This window comes from Silurus meridionalis, chromosome 18, assembly GCF_014805685.1.
Source record: "Silurus meridionalis isolate SWU-2019-XX chromosome 18, ASM1480568v1, whole genome shotgun sequence".
Taxonomy (NCBI): Eukaryota; Metazoa; Chordata; class Actinopteri; order Siluriformes; family Siluridae; genus Silurus; species Silurus meridionalis.
This window is the reverse complement of record NC_060901.1, coordinates 12,640,189-12,662,198: the sequence shown is the minus strand read 5'-3', so window position 1 is coordinate 12,662,198 and position 22,010 is coordinate 12,640,189. Positions and strand designations below refer to the sequence as shown.

Below are 22,010 nucleotides of genomic sequence, written 5' to 3'. Positions count from 1 at the left end.
ACAGCAGACCGGGAAACACCCCACAAGAGCTGCAGTTTTAAAGAAGCTCTGACCCAGTCGTCTAGCCATTACAATTTGCCCCTTGTCAAACTCGCTCAAATCCTTACGCTTGCCCATTTTTCCTGCACATCAACTTTGAGAACAAAATGTTCACATGCTGACAAATATATCCCACACACTAACATGCGCCATGGTGAAGAGATGATCAGTGTTATTCACTTAATAATCATAATCATAATGTTATGCCTGGTCTGTGTAATTGCATTTGAAGTTGCAGAGAGAGAAAACCATATATAAGCCCAGCTATGGCAAGATATAATCTTATATATATTCTATACTATATACCGTCATTTCTGGACTATTAAACGCACCAAAATATAAGCCGCACCCACTGAATTTTACAAAGATTTACAAGGTTCCTACATTGAAACTAATGAACTTTACACAGGCTTTCACGAAAGACTATGTTACACTGCGTGTATCTAAACAGTAGCCTACCAAGAAAGTCATCGTTCACTGTCTTTCTTCTTCCTTTCACAATTATTTCTCTCAAGAGTTTTTCTTTTGGCATCGTCGTGCGTTTATAAATCACCATCGGTGAAGCTTTTCTCCCGATGCCGTGCAGCTCAGAACACAGGTGAAGTGCGTTTTTTCATGCCCGGTTGTTTTCAGCGTGACGAACGATTTGCATTTCCTGTACACAGTCCGAGTGAGCGGCAGGTCAAACATCAGAGGAACATCATCCATATTTATGATGTGGTGCGGCCCGATTCAGTGGGAGCGCATCTGATTTAATATAAAGAATTTCATTGGTTCACCTGAACCCAATTTCATTGGTCTAATGTTATGGGGCTCAGTTTTTTGGCTTGAAGCTTGTAAACCGGGAAAAACCCAGGAAAAATCCATAAATTAGCCGCTTCGTTGTTTAAGCACCTGGGTTCAAAGAGTGGGGAAAAAAGTAGCGGCTTATAGTCTGGAAAATACGGTATGTATTTTTATGACCTTTATCTAACCAGTTCTGCATCATGGCGATTGTATACAGGTAGACCCCAACTTACGACGTAGAGAGGGACCGAAAAACCGGATGCAAGTCTATCAAGTTGAGAAGAGTGTATACTCTGTGACGTTCTGACGCAGATAAAGGGGCACTGTAAACACATTTACTTTTTTTTTTTACATAGTACAAATATATGTATAATTATATATATATATATATATATATATATATATATATATATATATATATATATATATATATATATACAATTTCTTTATTTTATTAGACGGAGGTGACTAATAAACTCCAAAATGTTGTAAGTCGAGTGGTCGTAGGTTGGGGTCTGACTGTATTGGGAAACGGGTCAACTTCAGTTAATTATCAATTAACGTCAATTGTGTATTGTAACTGACCGCACAGGATGTGTCTCGGTGATACACACTTATCAAACACTGCTGTGTGATCTGCAGTTATAAATAACACATCTGCTCTAAGAGTCCTAAACGGAGGCCTGTAGTGCTCGGAAAAGCCAATATATTTTAAGTGGAAATTACTGATTAGACACTTAAGTACCTAAATGACAACAGAAACCTTTAGCTTATGCTCATTTCCAGGAAGCTCATCAGATCATTAGGAAACTGTAAAATAGAAAGGACTTGCCAAGTATGGCTGTGATACTAGATAACTGATTAAGTAAATGTAACTCTCCCAACACACACACACACACACACACACACACACACACACACACACACACACACACACACACACACACACACACACACACACACACACACACACACACACACACACACACACACCTCTGCCTCCCTAAGTCTAACCATGTCCAAATAGCAATTACAGGCCTGGAGGTCTCCCCACATGTCTCTGTAAACAGCACTTATCAGTGTGTCACAGTAAACAGACGGACCAGTCTGTAATGAAGGTGCCTGCTGTTCAGAGCTAAGAGACAGATAATAATCCACAAGAAGTTTGTGTGTAAGAGAGTTTCTGGGAATAATCAGTGCAGGGACAGATGGGAGTGCTATATAGAAGGAGTGGATAGTATATTTGTTCACCCACTATAGGTGGAAAAGTGGGAATAATCAGAGGAGTGGGAGAACATTCACTGCCACAAGATGCCATGCTCATTTCAATACTCATCAGCTTACTTTCAGGAATAGCATCTTAAATCTTAGCTTCTACTTGGAGCTTGTGATTGAATGTAAACAAAAGGACAACAGGCCTCATTTATCAGTCTTTTATCAAAGTTGTATGTTTTTTTAAAAGCCAATTCAAATGACTTATTTACAATAATACAATACAAATTACTTCAGTTCTTTATAGTCAAGTGAATGCAGATGAATGCTAATCGGCCTTAAAATTATTCAATAAAAAGACTCAATAAAATAAGCCTCGCAACTCTTTCTGCTTATATATGGCAGCATTTATCCTCCAATTCCAGTTCTTATCTTCATTTGTGGATTTGTTATGGATTGCTTTCTTTTAAGTCATTAATATGAAACAAATAAGCTTCAGAAAACATGCATTAAATCCTACAGCGTAATTAAAAGAAAATAAGCTATCTGAAGTGCTCGATATCATTCGAGGAGAGAGAGTTCTGGAAGGATATTTCAATTTCATTTCTATTGTGCTTTTCACAACGGACATCGTCTCAAACCAGCTTTACAGAATGAAGAATTATGGAACTGAAATGTAAATATAAGTGAATGATGTGTATTTATACCCGAGATGAGCAGCTTGGGGCGACTTTGGCAAGGAAAAACTCGATTAGATGGTATGAGGAAGAAACCTTGAGAGGAACCAGACTCAAAAGTTGAACTGCTCCTCACACATGGCGAGTGGGATTATAAATCATAAAGTCATTACACACACAACGCAGAGTGAAACATCATGAGCACCAAAGTGTATGATTATGATTAACGTCCTACAGTGCAGTTTTTCGGTGGAGTCAGTTTGACTTAGGAAAGGTCTGAAGCCCCTAGAGTTCTTCCAATCAAACACTTGGCAAAGCTTGTCTTCATTGCGTTCACTTTGTGCACAGGGGCATTGTCATAAACGTACTCATCTGCCATTTATTACAATTAATGAAAACACTGGTGCTGCTGCAGCACTTATATTACTTGTGCCTAAGCAGAGGTGATGAATACTGCATCGAGTCTAGATTTATAAATATACACTAGTGCTAAAAAGGGCCTGTTTATATAACACGAAGCTGCTGTTGGTGATCGTTTAATAGTTTTTTTTTTTATGACTTTTTAAACCATAGATGCTAAGCCTGTGCTAAACTGATTGGCTTTTTAAATTAACTGAGTGCAAACAAAATGTCAAAGCAGCTATCAAGTGAGTATAAAAAACAAAAACAAACAAACAAAAAAAAACAAACACTATAATTCTGCCTCATTTAAATATCATTGTACAGGTTACAGGGCAGTACGGGGCATGGATTCTCACCGGTATCGGAGCCGCTCTCCTTGTCTTTGTAAACCTGCTTGTCAGCTGTAGGCAGCCTGCAGATATTACACCTAACAAAAGAACAAGTCATTATCCATTAAGCCTAGTATCAGACGCAGCATCGAACACTAAGATCATTCGAGTGCTTTTGTTACTGCTACTCAAACACAAGAGACTGCTTGATATGGGCTCGGATTGATCCGGGCTCGAGATAATTGCACAATTAATAAAAAATGCTGGCTGATAAACGTGGCAAATCTCACCCGGCTCGGCACTGCAGCTTGTCACGTGGCGTTCCCACGTTCTCGTCGGCAGGAAGGAAAGAGATCGTCCCTTCGTAGTAGCGATGTGACAGGAACGTTTTAACACCTGCCATTGAAAATTACAGCAATTGAAAGACTGCAATGAGAATAACTCCCCCCCCCTTCTAGACTTTGTCTTTTATTATAGGGGTCCTGCTGACCTGAGATGTCGTAGCGAGCCGGGCCCATCCAACGCTTTCTCTCGCTGTCAGTCAGCACGTCGCCATAGAAACCGTAACCAAGCAGTGAGACGGAGTAGCGGAGAAAAGTGTTGTTATGGTGAATGGAACAGACGTCCATTGGTTGGGAGTCTCCTGGGAAAAGGAAAGAGTACAGATGTTTAATACGTGCACGTGGCTCCCTATACAATATTATTCTAATGTTTTTATTTTTTACAAATGATAAGCGTAGCTGTGACTAAAAGAGATAAGCAATAATAACTTCCTCTTAACTGCACTTGTTCTTGGGTTATATAAAACCTTCCAGAAATATTTCACTACACGAGTTCTACTGAAGATCTACAATTATCAGCACTCACTCTACAATGACACATCTTGAAGATATTTCAACCCTGCTGTCTTGCAGGTATTTGTTGCTAGGATGAATGACCACAGCTACCAACTCCACCCTACAGCTATATTAAGTATGGGTGTAGATGCGTGGCATGTAGCATAAACCTGTTCTCACCTTTACTCAACAAAGATCTGTGAAAAAAAAAAAAATGTCTTGACTTGTTAATAGACTAAATGTCCCGTGATTACAAAAAAAATAAATAAATAAATAAAAATAGATATTTGCATTACCACTTATACACCAATCAGGCATAACATTCTGACCAGTGAGTGAATAAAACTGATTATCTCTTTATCATGGCACCTGTTAGTGCATGGGATAAATTAGGGAGCAAGCGAACATTTTGTTCTCGAAGTCGGTGTGTTAGAATCAGGAAAAATGGGCAAGCGGGGCAAAACGTGATGTCTAGACGACCGGGTCAGAGCATCTCCACATCTGCAGCTCTCATGGGCTGTTCCCGGTCTGCAGTGGTCAGTATCTATTAAGAGTGGTCCAGGGAAAGAACAGTGGTGAACCAGCGAAGGGGTTCATTGATGCACGTGGGGAGTCCAAACCAATATATATACACTATTGTAGCTCAATTTGCTGAAGAAGTTTATGCTCGATGGGGTCAGGACTGTTTTGGCACCAAAAGGGGGACCAACACAATATTAGGCAGGTGGTCATAATGTTATGACCTATCAGTGGCCATAAAGTTATGCCTGGTCAGTGTATATAAACCAGTATTTACTTGAATGTGTACACTTACCCACGACGATGTGCAGCGCTGAGGTCACGGGGTCGTTAGAGCCGACCGTTGCATAGCATACGCAATCAGTGGAACCTGTTTCACAAACACATTTCACAGGTCAGGGCTTTGCCACGAAACAAATCTAAATCTCCATTTCTCTAAATGGAAAAATATGAAAATCAAAATCTCTCTCTTTCCATCTCCCTCTTGCACCTTCACCCTGCACGGTTAACACACTGGGATGATCTATGAGCAATCAGAATCTAAAAAAAAAGTAAACCAAATATTAGATATGCCTGAGGTTTTTCGGTTCACACTTCTGTGTAAGCAAAAAAAAAAAAAAACCCTTTCCGTCCCTTCTTTGCACCGAGAACAATTTAGCCGAAGCACAGAGGCATGGAGGAGAATACTATTAGCGGCGAGGCATCGCTTTTTACAGAGATGAGATTTCAGACTTCATCCCTCTTCTCTCACTCCGCTCAGTAATGAAATTCTTCTGTCTCAAATTGCTAATATAAAACTCAGCGAGAGCGGCGGTAAGCACAGATCTCGCTCTGTCTGGAATACAACCTGGCTGCTTCTTTCAACAATCAAGAAAGAAAGAAAGAAAGAGAGCGGGGGCGAAGAGCGACGTGAGGAAAATGTAGGAAAGATGAAGAAAGAAAGCAACAGGGAGAAGAGCACAAAAGCACAAAAAAGAAAGGGGGAAAAAAAAGGGTGGAAAGTGTGAAGGGACTTTCATCCAAGGGGTCCGTTGTGACTGACCAGGAGAAAGCGATTACTACAGGGGAATGAATGCAGGAAAGGGGGGGGTGATGAGGCAAGAGGAAAATTTAAAGCATAATACATTTACATTTAAGATTGAATGAACGAAAAAGCTTAGGAAAAGAGTTTTATTTTGAAGTAGGGAAAGCCATTTGCGCAAAACCAAACCAATTGGGTCAATACAGCAAGCTGTAGCTGTGAGGAAAAAACAGCTCTCGTTATTCTCATCTTCCTTCATTAGCAGTTTAAGTCATTCATTCATTTATCTTCAGTAAGTGCTTCATTCTTACGATTCACCCTTCTCCCATCGGAGAGACGCTACAGCTGCCAAACAGACCGAAAAATAGCTACTGCAGTGAAATAGTTACTGCACTGAACAGCCACTGCACTGAACAGGCGATCATATAATGTCAACAAATACACTACAGCACGGTCACTTTTTATCTGTATTGCACTGCTTTATCCACTATGCATCTTTGCACCATCTATAAATTATTTTTATCATACCATTGCGCTACTGTATATTCTAGCCATATTTATTGTGCATATACTGCACAAGTACATATCAGGGGTGTGAATTCACAGTTCGGTACGTCCCTCGGTTTTTAAGTCACGCTTCGGTTCAATTTCAGTACAGTTAGAGGGAAGAAACGCAAAACCTAAAAATGCTTGTTTTTTATTATTATTTTATTAATGTGCTATATTATTATATTATTAACATTTGTGAAAAAACTACTTTAAATAAAATGCGTGTTTGGTTTACATTAACAAAAAAATTATAATGTAAATAAAAAATTATATATATATATATATATATATATATATATATATATATATATATATATATATATATATAATTTTTTATAAAATAAATCACATGAATGTAACTTAATAAATTTACACTTTTTATTAAATTAATTAATCGATTAAATTGGCACAAATTCACCTGATTAAATCAAATTAAAGAAATGAATTCAAACAATTCATTGAAATAGTTTGCGTTAGACCCCACGTGGGGAATACAGATGTGTGCGTTTTTTTACATTTAATGCCATTTTCTGTAAGATAGGATCTACTTAACGGTTCCACTTATTTCAGCATACTTTAACAAATGTCTTCATTCCTTCCATCCTTCATTTATTCACTTCCTCGACATGTGGAATTGTCAGGATTTTTGCTTTTAAGAGAAATTCTTGAAGATGTAGAGAAAACGCTAAAGAAATCCATCGCGCTAGCGTTAGTTTTTTTACTATACAAAATTTATAGTGTTTTTTTTTATATAACTCACAGCTTTACAAAACTCTTCTGTTTATACTAATAAGGCTAGATTACTGCTATCTAAAAATGTGAGTTTAAACTGTTAGCTGTGCATGTTTCCACAGCTCCATGGCCATTTCATTAACCCTAGTTAAAACAGTGTTATAAACACTAATGCGCGAAAAATATGTTGAAACTAAAATGGAAACAAACACAAGTTTCTCCTCGCATGTTTCAGCATTTGAACTTAGCTTTGGCTGCGTCTGGTCTGATTATTGTCTGCGTGCACTGGATAGAAAAGCGCCCGCTCGCTGACATACCATAATAATCGGCGATTGTTTTCTAAGTAATGTGTGCCGCAGCTGTGGAATGTATCGTGTACAACACAGCTACCTAGAATGCTAGAAAGCAACAGATGCACACGTACCGAGTGGTTCAAGGATCCTCGGCAGGCCGGGGTAACAAGAAAAACGAGAAACGGCGCTTTTATTCGCTTGAGTGTGGAGAACTCACCTGCGGGAATGATGCCAATACGGAGACCGCAAGGTATCAGAGTCTCGTCTGAACGGTCCTGGTCTACCCCGGAGTCGCGCTGCGTACGGGAGATTAGGCCATGCATGATTTCACTGAACATGCCGTCTCCCCCGACACAAACCAACCTGCCGAATAAACAACAAGCATGAGTTATATTGCAGCGTAAAAGCCCAACAAAACACCTCCAGGAAAAACAAAACGTGTTTGAGCTTCTGACTTAAAAATGACCCTTTGCTGAAACATCGAATTCACACCGATCTATTTATGTTCTTCATGCTGAGATTATGAAACCATCATATCTGACGAGAGCGTGCGCGATACAACTCGTGTCACGGTTACTATAGGAACCAACGCCTTCTGCGCACACGTGTAAGAGTTCGACAGCGCCGCCGAGTCGAAGGTGAGTAGGTGATGGTGGAGAACGGCAGCGCAGCAGTCATAATGAGGGATAAGGGTTACGGTTCTTTCGAAGTGGAACCCGCTTAATGAGCGCTATTCACTGAAGTGCTGAAATAAAAACCATGATCCAGAAACAGCGGTTCCACTCAGAGTCGCTTGGCTTCTGGACCCATTTTGATGAATGCTGCATATTGCTGTCATCGAAGCTCGTTTTGCTCCGTAGCAAGTTCTCGCTGCTGCCAAACCGCGCAGCCATGCCAGCGGACCGATGTGCACTGAAATGATAATCTAGTCTTTGCTGTGGACGAGCAAATTCCTCCCGCGGTGATCTCGGCTAACGGCGACTCACCCGTCGTATTTCTTTAGATCCGCCTCCGTTTTCAAGTGGTCCCTCGCGTGATTGGCCCGCTCTGTAACTATGGAAACAAATGCAAAGTTATTAAAGTGATTATTGTGAACAATGGGAAAGCAATGTCACAGACTTTATCTTAAAAGATAAATTGCTACGTCACCGGCGTGGTTGATGGGCACAATTAATCGAGCTACACCAAGAAAAAAAAAAAACCTTAACTACATTTTAACTTGAGACGTACTCGGTCAGGATTGACAGGTGATGTACGGAGCTTTTTAAATCTAGCTTGGCTCCTCTCGTGATTCAGTTCCTAGCCGATATGATAGAAACACGCTTCTTTAATAAGCCTTATATAGTTATATATGCAATATATGATTGTGTGCTGCGACTATTCCATTCACAATTTCGCAGCCTATGTGAGCGGGAGAGAAAAATAAAAATAAAAAATATCCTGATTAATAATCTTCCCATGTTTACCAGCTATCAGTGCTCCCATTATCATTATCCTGCCTGATGGATAAACCTGTAAACAAAATCATATCCATGGGAACACTTGGCAGTTACGGCTGTTTGCCCACAAATATCTTTCTGCAGAATGTCGACGCTCGTTTTATATTCAAATGTTAATGCAGACGGCTGATGTGCGCTCACCAATCACGTCGGTGGAAATCGAAGCACGGGAAAAAATTGGGGCTACTTTCTGCTCGTAAATCCTTTTCCCGCGGTGTTTCCCTCCGTAGGGATTTATGTAGACGAGCAATCGCTTCGGTCGGATGGCTGCAAACGAGGAGACGTGAGAAAACAACAGACTTAATTTGATGTGCTGCAAAAATCTTCTGGCAAGTGTACAACTTTAGCGATTGTGACAAACGTTCAAAATTTGCCTTCGTAGCCAGGACACCCGGATCGTTGTCAAGACAAAGTTCCTGAATATGTAATATTTTTCTGGATTTATAAATGCATGTTTTCTTTCTTCTTTTTATCATATTTAAAAGACGGGCATGAACATTTTACCAAAACCTTAAATATGCGTAAGTGTATTAATCCACTGTTGCATTTTTATTAGTGCTTACAGCAAAAATGCACATTACCTGAGAAATAACGTACAAAACCGTAGTCAGGTAAGTCTTAGAAACATCATGTGACCACGTAAAAATTATTTACCTTCACCTGTTAATATCTGACTTCTAAAACCAAAGTGTCGTCTTCTTGAGGCTCGAAACACTTCGACTGTGAATGTTTAACTCGGGTGCAAGTCATTTTTAGTACATTTTCAACAAACTTCACATAAACCCTAACTTAGAACCGGACTAGCCTTCAGGTAACGTCTAAATCTGTATGAAAAATAAAGTGACACATGCATTTATGAAAGTTGACATAAGTGTAGGTCGGGTTGCAAAACCAGAACGTTAAGGACGTACTCAATAGTGAGAGCTGTTCCCTGATGGCTTGGACCCATTGCAGACACAGTGTCCTATCAGTGCAATGGAGGGTGACTTCACTGCACCGCCAGCGGTGTTTCGGAGTCCTCTCCACATAGGACACTACAGAGAGGAGGTCACAAAAGCTTTAATGTGCAGTTCAACATCATATTTATATCATTATATATCATCTTTCAGCTGATCTGTATTCCTAGATAGATATCACACATTCCTGTCAACACTATGGGGTTCAGGTAGTTATGAAAATGCAGAGAAAGTAGGGGTGTGTGCGATAGATGATCGTCTATCTTGTCTATGATGAGATCGTAATTGTTGTTTAAAAGATGTGCGGTTTGACCGAGTATACCCAAATAACACACACACGCTTTACAGGAAGAAGTCTAGTAGGTTGGACTGGTGCGTATTTAGCTTGAGTTCTTTCACTGCATGATTCAGATTATTAAAATGCATTAAGAACGATTATAAAATTCAGGCTCTAGGGCCAGACAATGTGTACATTCATATCATTCGGTATAGCGAATTAATATCGTACGAAAAAGTGACTTTTTTTTCCCCTCCCAAAATCAGCTATTAAATTCATTTCATTGGTAACAGCCAAAAATGTCTTATTATTCTAATCGACTGATTAAATAAGAATTTGACTTAAAAAAATTATGTACACCTTTAGAAGAAATTACTTTATAAAAGGTTCAAAAAAAAAAAAAAAAAAAAAAAAAAGCTCATAAAAGGGGAAAAAAAAATATTTAAACTTATTGGAAAAGATGAATCTGCATCACTGCTCAGAAGGGACCATGACACAGAATATGGAGAATATAAAACATTTTTAGGAGTCAGAGTCCTTGAGGTACTAGTACAATAACATCCTCTGCAAAATATTGTCTAAATGTAGTTATCGATAAAATATCTATATATCTTATATAGATATCATTTTTATGTCAGTATCGCAGAGCCCTAAATATATCAGCAATGGTACATGATCATGCATACCTGTAAAAGCGTGCTGGTTAGATTCAGCTGGATTGTGTGGAACTTTCTGCCACTTTCCTACATCTGTGTTCGGGCAGTCTTCCTCCGTCTCCTGGACGGATATGATCTCGCACACTGGAACGTAGTGGCTGCCTGCTAAAATAAAAATATATATACTGCGTAATACACATATAATATATATATTTATATATAGAAAACACATTTTCCACAAGACTCTAAATTTGGAGCAAAAAGAATTTGCTATTGTTGAATAAGACAATCCTATGGAAGCCTGTTTCCACCACTGAATAAAAAAAATAAATAAAAAAATAATCAATTAATAAAAAATAAAAAAAAGGTTATTGCGTGGTTATTTTTCTCACAATTGCATGATACAAACTCGCAATTCGGACTTTTTTCTCTCTATATAATCATAAATTATTATTATTACACAATAAATGAATTATAAAGTATTACATTTTTATTCAGTGGCAGAAACGGGCTTCCATACAATCCAGATTGTTCAATAATGACGTAAAAGAATAAACAAACAAACAAAAAAAAAAGAATACAAATACCAGGAACCTGTTTCTTTGTTTAAGGACAAGTTATTGATTGTTAAAACAGACCTTTTTGCTGATTTGGTTCCACATTCTGATAACATCAGTTACAGTTGGAAAATGATCTTCGCGAGGATCTGATCATGGCTTGTAAACAAAAAAAAATAAAATCCGTGATGAAACCTTGCCATTGAGAATGTGAAACAGGCCAGGCTAGCCCTGACAGAGGAGAACTCGTTCCAAAATGTTTTTCTTTGTCATAACACCAGTGTATGATGGTGCCTGATGTTGAATAAAGCAAGATAAAGTCAGTCTGATTTGAGATTAAATGAGAGTTTGGGTGTTCTGTTTGTAATCACGATCTTTCCTCTGTAGAGCTTAATGTATACAATATATTCATTCCCTCCACCATCTTTACGCTCCCTCTTTCTTAATAATGCGATGATGCTGCACTTTTAAACCGTGTTCTCTCAGATAGAGTTCTGATAGTGGTGGAGATCTGGCTACCGTACAGCTCATAGCATACGATTTACATCATCATCATCCATCACAGAAGAACAAGTGGACCATGTCTGAGCCACCATCTTTTTCCTGTAAAATCATCACCTACTGTACATTAAGTATCTAATACTCTGAACGAATGTATTAGAAGAATTTGGTCGGAAATGTTCAAACACATTTAGAACACGTCAAGTCAAGTTTATTTCTATAGCGCTTTTCACAATAGACGTTGTCTCAAAGCAGCTTTAAAAAGTTTAACACATGGTGTATTGTTGAGTCCAGTGTCCTGATTACAGAATATCTCTCTGTTCTAAGTTAAGACATCCTGGCTTCAGCAATCATAACATCCCCGAGCAGTGAATAAGGTTCGAGAAAAGGAAATGGAATGTAACAATGCAGAACATTTCACTGGAGTCAAGAAATCTCTCTCTCTCTCTCTCTCTCTCTCTCTCTCTCTCTCTCTCTCTCTCTCTCTCTCTCTCTCTCTCTCTCTCTCTCTCTCTCTCTCTCTCTCTCTCTCTCTCTCTCTCTCTCTCTCTCTCTCTCTCTCTCTCTCTCTCTCTCTCTCTCTCTCTCTCTGGGGCGCGCTGACTCGGGGCTGTACAAAAAATACCTGCTCTCAGGTTACTTTCAAGGTTTGCTATCTAAAACCATATGACAGCAATCTTCATTTCATCCTTTCTCTCATACACATTTTCTGGTCATATCGTCTGTCAGCATAAACCTGAATGTGCTCAATTCGGTTTCCTTCTGTCCTTCAGGTGTGGAACAACTTAAACATGAGGAACCTGTTTGTTAATTGCTGTGGAATGAAATGTTGAGCTGGTTGTGCAAGTGTGGCAGCAAAAAAAATTATACAACAGCTGTTTTAGCACATGGGAAAAATGCCATTTTTAAAAAAAAAAAAAAAAAGGAAAGAAAAGAAAAAAAAAGAAAAGAAACGAAACTAATTCTCATTAACAGTAGATTTTCCACATAGATATGGATCTTTCATGTATTCGGAATGTTAAACAGACCTGTTAGCACAGGGCAAACACTCTGGAGCTAAAATGATAAAGTTATAATTTTTCCATTCCTGATAAAACTAGATGGAGCGTATTACTGCCATCTGTCATGTACATACTGAGACCTAAATCTCATTATCCCTTCCTGCCAGCATCCCTGTTTTCACAAAGCGCTATTCTTAGAAAACGTTTAAGTATTACGCAGGCATGCAGATTTAATCAAGTGATTTGGCTCTGACGCATATGTACGCTGGTGACGTCACATCTCGATCTCGATAGGTGGTTTTCTGTTAAATGGTTGATCTGATGTGCTGCTTTATGTCTATGAAAGCAAGAGGTCATTAAGGGAACAAGTAAAACTTGACAGCACTGACAGGGGACGTGTCTGCCGCCAACAAGTCTAGTGCTTTGTTACTAAATTGGATGAATGAAATACCGCAAACAAAATCTTTTACAGAGCCTCCAAAGAGTATCGACATGCCACTGACTGCGGCATTTATTTGCTGTATTGCAACAATGAATGCAAGTTTATAAGATACGATGTGATTTTTTTTCTGCTCCTTTTGAATAAACCTTAAACGTTATTCAGAGAAGTATTTACAAATCCTTAACTTTATATTATCAGTAAAAATGCTTGAGTGCTTACTACATTTGTTAAACACAGAAAATCTCTTTGTGTCCAATCAGTTCCTTACACTATAAATAATCAATGGGAGGTCACACAGCTCAAACAGCAGACTAGATCAGTCCTGCTTGAGGATAAAGCTCTAAAAGCTTGAAGATCAAATTGTTAAGAGGAGAAGTGCTGGAAAATAATTATACAAGACCAACATTGAAGAGTCTTAGTAACACTGAAGTTATTATAAGTAATAATAAAAAAAAGACCAGGCCATCCAAACAGGAAAACAGGACAAGGGCAAGAAAAGACCTCAGTGGCAGAAACAGGAGAACTGATGCAGACTTCAACAATGTCATCAGATCTGCGCTATCGGACATTGGCCAATTCTGAGAAGGATTAACATTACGTCACATGTTCAGCCTAAAGCCTACAGCGAGACCCAATACATCACATCACATTACATCATGCTCTATGGTTGCTTTTTAGTCTGAGGAATGAGAAATACTTTTAAATTCAAAAGGTGACAGGCTGCTCCTCAGAAATAGGTGAACAGTCATACCCCACCAATACAATGAGTCAAAGGATAGCAGAAAAACTATAAAGAAGTGGCTTGGAATACAAAAAAATATATATATATTTCAATCTGTGACCTGAAGGAACTGCTCTAGACCAATGTTCTCTACTAGACTGACCGAGGAACCAGGAAAGCTCAGAGAGAGACGGTCAAGACGACTCAAACACTCCTGCGAAGGGCAATGCAAACGTAATCACTTTGTGTTGTACATTTAGATGTAAATGTACATGTAAATCTTTTTTTTTTTTTTTTTTTACATATCATCATTGAGTGTCTTCAAAATGAGCAGGAAAAATTCCTGAAGTTTCAACACATCAAAAGGTGAAAGCATGACTAGAGAGTAAATGCTTTCTGAAGGCTCTGGACCTCAAATATGAAGAAAACAAACTTATTCCAGACCTTCAGTTTTATCCACAAAGGTCCGGTGTAGCTGCAGGTGCTAATTTTCCATCAGACTGGGGATTCACTTGATAGCTGATTGGAAACCAAGATGAACTGATTAAACAGGAAACACTTCTGCTAGGTCTGAATGAAAGCCTGCAGCCACACCAAGTCCGAGTGGATCAGACTGACCTTGAACCTTTCTGGATAAATTTCACACTATAATCTGTTCATCTGCTGGTTCCAATTATAACCTCGCAAACGCTCGTTCTTGAGATACCGCGCTAATAAAAATCTAGAATGGACGAACGGACAACCCGAGCGGCAGAAGCCCTGTATCTACCTGTGTAAATGTTACGTGTGTGTGCGCGTGAGAGAGAGAATTATTAGTGATTGACCGCTAATCACATCTTAAACATAAGGGATAACAGCCAAACAGCTCTTTTTCACATTCTGTCTTTTTAGCAGCGTTCAGTCATTAATGAATCCAGCACAGAGGTAACTGAGATGGGAAACACTGAGGCCAAAGCTATAGATGGCGCTGCAGTTATATCAAGAAAGTGGAAGTGGTGGCATTAAACAATGCCTACTCTTGAACTAGTAGACCCAAACCTGTTCCTGCATGGCAATGCCCCTGTGCACAAAGCAAAACTCCTTCAAGATATGCTTTACATGGATTGGACAGGAAGATCTTGCATGGCCTGCTATAAAGCTCTGACCTCAAACCTATTGAACACTTTTGAAATGAACTGGAGGGCTGACTGCACCCCAGGCCTCCTCATCTCACCTACATCGGTACCTGACTTTACCAAAAGCCTTATAGATAAAGGAGCACAAATCTCCACAAACACACTCCGAACATCTGGTCGAACATCTTCCCGAAACAGTGGAGCTTATTATAAAAGGAAAGGGACAGTAAATCTTATGTGTCTACAAACTTTTGTCCTTAGTGTTTTTAGTAGTAGGTTCAAGATGACGCACACAATTATGTTTATATTAACACGGCAAGTTATTATGTCAAGTCATCAATATTATCATATATAAAATGTTGATCCCACCAAAGACACCATTTCGCGTTCCTACAATACTACACGTACCATGACATCAAACCTCCACTCAATTTATCGATCTGTTCTCGAGAAACTCTGAGGATTCGACCGTTTAAAAAAAAACATATCTAAATTATTAATCGGAAACAAAACCCCAAATACAGCACGGTTTGAAAATGGTTTTGTTGCTGCGGTTTTTATAAGAAATCCAAGACTATGCTTGGGCTCCATCACCGGGGAGATGCAAGCTCCAACAGGCACATCACGTGAGGGGCAGGCAGATGCAGACGGTGCATGGAGCTCACATAACACATTGTCCTTCCCTGTTTGAGCAGCCACACATGGCTTTTATCCAATGCATGGTGTTCTCCTCGGCCAGACAATGGTTTAGCATGAAATGACTCTTCATAAAGGAGGTGTTTGGGAGGAGCTTCATGGGCCGGGGTTGAGTTACATTAAGTACACATTCTGCAAGCTGGATCTATTTTTCCTAACATAGTATGAGGAGGTGTTGTAGCTTCCTCGCAGTTATTATGAGACGCGTGGAAGTGACTCAAAGGAAATGAGAAAGGAGCATGTTTTTTGGGGGAAGAGACTTCAAATGAATCAGCAATGATGCCTCTTATGATTTATTATATTCCACTGGGAGAGCAGGGGATTTATTGCAAGCAGACAGGAAGACTTGTAGCATCTAATACGATCATGCAGACGCTAAATCCTGGGTTAGCCTTAGCGCTGAGGTTAGCCTGTGACTCATACTGCTTAGCATGTGGGTACTAGCTTGCATAACAACAACAACAAGCCCCACAGTGCTCATGTTTATTTGTGTTGGATTGCTCTTGAACTCAAGGTTGCTTTGATCTAGGGTTGCAAAAGGACGGAAAATGTCTGGAAAATTTCCATGGTAACTTCATCTGGGGAATTCGGGAAATACACTGAGATGGGAAAACCACAGGAACTAATGGAAATGTATAGAAATTAATTCAAAAATTGGTGAAACTGTATTATATACAAACAAATACAAACATTTTCTTTGGTCATAGCATGCATACAAACTAATACAGATTTAAAATGACATTTTTGACTTTGATTTTATTTGGTCAGTATATAAATGTATGCAAAATGTATGTCATTTATGTCATTTCTGTGTACAGGATTTAAGAAATTATGTGTGTTATGAAGGAATGCACAGTGCATGTAGGGGGTCTGGATTTTAACCAAGATTTTAGTTTTTTCGACCCCAGTTATAGGCTAACCTACAATTTTGTAAATTCCCAATTTATTCCCATTAATTCTTGTTAATTCCCATGGAAAGTTTCCAGTGGTGTTTTATTTTTTTGCGACCCGAGTTCCATCCTAAGATCACGGCTTCGTTCGGTGAAGCTGAATGTGGTAGCTCAGTGGTTAAGGCATTGGACTTTGGCTTGGAAGGTCACGAGTTAAAAATCCCAGCATCATCAAGCAGCCACTGCTGGGCCCTTGAGCAAGGCCCTTAACCCTCACCTGCTCTGTCGCTCTGGATAAGAGCATCTGCCAAATACCAGACACGTAAACGTTTATTTCACCCAATTTAGAATGATGAGTTTGACAAGCCGAATAAAAGAACACAAACAATGAGACTCTATGTGCTCATGTATAATGACATCATTACACTGGAATATTTGCAGGATGAATCCATGGTTTGGGGTATAGCGTATCAGCTTCAAAGCCAGCCTGTTTTGTTAATAAAATGGCAGGTTCATGAAAATGTAAATGGCCCCAAAAGGAAATGCAAAGACACGGTGCTGGAGTGTCTCGGGAAATATGAGCGTCCTTCACACTAGCGCTTTACATAAAACGATAGTTTGCACTACAGAGGTCAATGCGAGCATAAAAGACACTCGAGGACTGATAGGGCCATTATCTAAGATGACCCGTTATTGGACTACGATCGAGTGATATCTTTTCATTACCAGCATCATGTAGAAATTAGTGTAAAGTGGTTTAAGTGCATTCGGAGAAAGGTCACCACTTAATGATACATTCACTTATATTTCCAAATAGTCACGAAGACCACAGGATCAGCCTGAAATGACTGTATTTATGAGCAAGACTCACGCATCCGAACACAACACGTGACTCACTTCTTACATAGCCATGCTGCTTTCTAGACCCAGACTCTGTAGAATCATCTGTCTCAGGTGGTCTGAGCACATGCCAACAGCGGAGACGTTTTCTGTTCACACCCGAGTATTCCACGTGTCTCCACTGCATCTTTAGTGACCACTTAATTGATTGACACTTTATCGATTGCCAAATCTGGCAAAACCAATCCGTTTGTGGATTCAATAAACAAACGTTCACCAACAGCAAACAAAAACTTCCTAAATAAATCATAAGGTGCTTAGCTCACTTGGGAAAACCCTTAATCATACTCTGCTATAACTGTGGGGCATTTGGTGAAGGATTTCCTCACTTTATTCACGCCTCGTTTATTTATAAAAAAAAAAAAAATATCACACAAACAGAGCAGGGAGCGGAAGCCAAAATAAAAAACAAGCAAGCAAAAAATAACTAATTATATATATATATATATATATATATATATATATATATATATATATATATATATATATATATATATATATATATATATATAAAATAATATATAAAAATATATAAAATTACGCATTTAGTGTAGCTTACATATACATGTATGCTCGCTGGGCAAAAGTTTGTGGACACCTAACCATAAAATTCATATGCGCTTTTTTGAACCTTCCACATCATTTCCACCTTTTGCTGTTATAATAACACTCACTCTTCTGCGTAAATGTTCCACTAGATTTTGGAGTGTGCTTGTAGAGATTTGTGCTCCTTCAGCTACACAGGTGTTAGTAAAGTCATGATGTAGGTGAGGCGAGGAGGCCTGTGGTCACATGTTCACATTCATCCCAAAAGGTGTTCAAATGGAATTGAGGTCAGAGCTCAATAGGAGGCCACTCAAGATCTTCCACTCGAAACTATGTAGAGCAGATCTTAATGGAGCTCAGTTTGTGCACATGGGCATTGTCATGTTGGAATAGGTTTGGGTCTCCTAGATAAGGGAAGGGAATTTTAACTCTACAACATCCCAAAACGTCTGGCCATATAATGCGTTATGTTTCTCACGTGAAAATATAAGTTTGTACTTTTTAACCAGTTCTACATTTAGAGGCTTAATTATGAGAAGAATTGCTATATTATGTTTTTTTAAAATAATACTATCTGTATAATATGTTGCAACAGTGCAATGCCTTAATTCCTAACGCATTTTGTTTGCCGTTTTGACATTAAACTCGACATATATAATTCATGCATCGTGACGCAAGTTAGTTCCTGTTTGAAACTGAGTAACAGCAACCAGACATCTCTTTCGTCATCAGTTTCTCTTTTCCTGTTGACTTCTATTAAGTTAAAGCTCTTCTCCGTCTCGAACAATGCAGCTTGTCACGTTAGAGGACAGTGCAATGTCCTCCCTCATCCTGAAACCTGGTGATCATTAAAAAGATACCACCACTGACATGCGTGACTTCTTTCTTCATGTTATATACACATCCAACAGAAATCTTACTGTACCGATGATGCTTTTAAAAAGAATACTTTTAGTCCAGTTACCAAAGAAACAATAATGAGCATTAATATGAACATGGCTGAACAGTGATGGTTAAGTTTTATAAATACATTATATTGCCAAAAGTATTGGGACACCTGACATTTCCTGCTATATGTGGTTGTTTTCCAAACTGTTACCACAACACTGGAGGCACTCAATTGTACAGGACGTCTTTAGATGCGCTATAATACAATTTTGCATTCACGTGAACTTGGAAACCCAAACCTGTTCCAGCATGGCAATACCCCTGTGCACAAAGTGAGCTCCTTGAAGATCTGGTTTACATGCTTTGGAGAGGAAGATCTTGAGTGTCCTGCTATAGAGCTCTGATCTCATCTCTACTGAACACCTTTGGGATTAACTGGAACGCTGACTGCACCCCAGGCCTCCTCACCTACATCAGTACCTGCCTTCGTAATATACTTTTGGCTGATTAACACAAATATCACATAAGCACACTCCAAAATCTAGTAGAACATCTTCCCAGAAGAGTGGAGGAAATTATATGAGACAATTGGTAGTGTACATATGCATATTATACATCATTTATATATATATATATATATATATATATATATATATATATATATAGAGAGAGAGAGAGAGAGAGAGAGAGAGAGAGAGAGAGAGAGAGAGAGAGATGACATAGCATGTATCTGCACCTAGAACATGAGAACATAAGATGTATTGATCCCTGTGTTCAGACGTGTATCTCATGCTTTTAACTTGTGACCTGTTCACTTGAGACGCTTCTTCATACCAAGCCTGAATGAAGCCTTAGTAGTCGAAGACTTTCAGTGTTCAAGTTTCCAAGTAATTTACCAAAAGCCAGGGCCTCTACAGTATCTAACGAGGAAAGGAAGGAAACTTAAGTCCGAGGCAGGACGGCCCTTGGGAAAATATACGTGTAGGCTACAAAAGTAAAAAAACAAACAAAAAAAAAAAAACAAACAAAAAAAAAAAAACACAAAATACTCAGTTTGTCCTTTTGTATTCAAGACCACTGGGTTTATTGTGAGCTTTCTTTAGTGACACGTATTATCTCTAGGCACACGTATAATCTGTCCTATAAACACTGTCACGGTGAACTACAGGTTCTCCGGACATATTACTCTGCGCTCGTTTACATTATGGCGACGGTCCTTCCGAGAAAAGGATGTGATTCCAAAATATGCACATCCCACATTAGGGATGTTCCATATGACAGATCGAGTATTGTCCAAAAACACGGGACCTGGAATTTACCCAGTGCTCGACATCAAACCGCAACAACACGAGTACAAAAGAAGGATGGTGAAAATAAGAAAAGGGAACTGTTGTGTCATATGTTTTTTCACTAGCACTTGCCTTCTGGGTAATTATAGAAACTGTAATCAGAGGGGAAAAGACTTAAAGGTCCACTGATCTGTCTGAAGCATTATTTAGAGCACAGATAATTAACGAAACACGAGGACACGTGACTCGAGAGAGAGAGAAGTCAGTGTCCCCTGGAGAACAGTGAGCTCTTACAGGTAATGCATCTCTGTTCTCTCTGGTCAATATTCAGGTCAGGCCTGCATACCATATGACCCCTGGACACCGTGTATTACCCCTGGATATAAATCCCTAGCTGTAGTGCATTTATGTTAAGGGTTAAGGAGTGATTTGGGATTGAAATCCTGTCCTGGCTTAAGGTCATGAAGAACAATCTTAATGTTGTTCTGCAACACTTCTTGTTTATATGAAATATTCCCAGCCTTGTGCAAAAGCTTGCCCTTTAGGGGGGCATCAGGAGGCCTGTTTTCTCAGACATGGCCTGCTTCAGGAGCTCTTGCACTCTTTCTGAGAGGGAGAACTGAACCTTATTTAAATGAACGCACTTCATATTGTCTGTTCTTACACACAGGCACGGAAACAAAACAAAGGGTTTTGGTAGAAATAATACAATTTATTAATCTGGTGTGGAACTTACCAGCCTTTAGAGGACCATAAATGCTGCCAGAGGTCCGCTTTGGTCTCGTCTCGACGTCTCTCCAGGACAGAAAGGCGCTGGTTAGGGTCACCTCATTCACCCTGTGTTGGAGGCTGAGCTGCGAGCAGAGAAGCGGCAGCAGAGGAGGCTTCGGCGGCGGCGGCTTGTCCATTACTCCGTGACGAAGAGAGAGAAAGAATGAAAAAAATGGAAGAGAGAGAGACTAGTTTCAACCGTAGTTATCTGAATTTCATCTTCAGAGCGACTCCACAATCCCCGCAGGCTCGCTCTCTGGCTCGGGCGGTCAGAGCGGCTTCTCGCCTTCACACCGTCAACACATAGCGGTTTCTGGTTCTCTGAAGGAACAGGGGGGAAAAAAGACACACACAGCGCGAGCGATTCCTACGTCAACACGCAAATCTGTTTACGTGAGCGGCGACGCACGAGGCGGGAGCGCGCACGCACGCACACAAGCACACGCTCCGTCACATTCACAAGGGTTCTTATGAATAAGAATAATATATTTTTTTAATTCCCTAAATGGAAATATATTATAGAGCACGTAATGTTTAAAGGACATATATAAATATATATACAGTGGTGGATGAAGTACACAAATCATGTACTTGAGTTAATTTTCATTTCACTTCAGTAAAAGTATTTGCCTTCAGACTTAAGTGACCAAATTACTATGATTTATTATGGCTATAATGTTTCTAATATTATTCTTATCACAATACTTTTGCTTAATCAACTCAGTTTATGTGAAAAGACCCTGTTTCTTTCAGCAAACAAATCTATTAACAAAATGATATTTAGAGCCAAACACCGATTGATATCTATTACAATTAGCATGAGCCCAAAATCTTCTTTTCAACTACTACAATATATACAGTACAGACCAAAAGTTTGGACACACCTTCTCATTCAAAGAGTTTTCTTTAT

General features: G+C 39.2%; 1 protein-coding gene across 2 annotated transcripts in view; it reads right to left on the bottom strand.

Moving 5' to 3' along the window:
• cerk (ceramide kinase) overlaps positions 1-21,479 on the bottom strand; it is a 28,347-nt gene extending 6,868 nt beyond the window's left edge. The window contains exons 1-10 of one of the 2 annotated variants that reach the window (XM_046873392.1): positions 21,066-21,479; positions 10,814-10,945; positions 9,806-9,928; positions 9,036-9,161; positions 8,382-8,448; positions 7,613-7,758; positions 5,096-5,170; positions 3,936-4,088; positions 3,736-3,841; positions 3,473-3,543 (exon numbers count right to left, since the gene is read on the bottom strand). In XM_046873392.1, coding sequence (XP_046729348.1) covers positions 3,473-3,543; positions 3,736-3,841; positions 3,936-4,088; positions 5,096-5,170; positions 7,613-7,758; positions 8,382-8,448; positions 9,036-9,161; positions 9,806-9,928; positions 10,814-10,945; positions 21,066-21,237 — 1,171 coding nt within the window. In that variant the 5' untranslated portion in view covers positions 21,238-21,479. Of the gene's footprint in view, positions 1-3,472; positions 3,544-3,735; positions 3,842-3,935; positions 4,089-5,095; positions 5,171-7,612; positions 7,759-8,381; positions 8,449-9,035; positions 9,162-9,805; positions 9,929-10,813; positions 10,949-21,065 lie in introns of both variants that reach the window. The other variant, XM_046873391.1, reaches the window with a different exon arrangement.
• Positions 21,480-22,010: the final 531 nt, after the last annotated feature.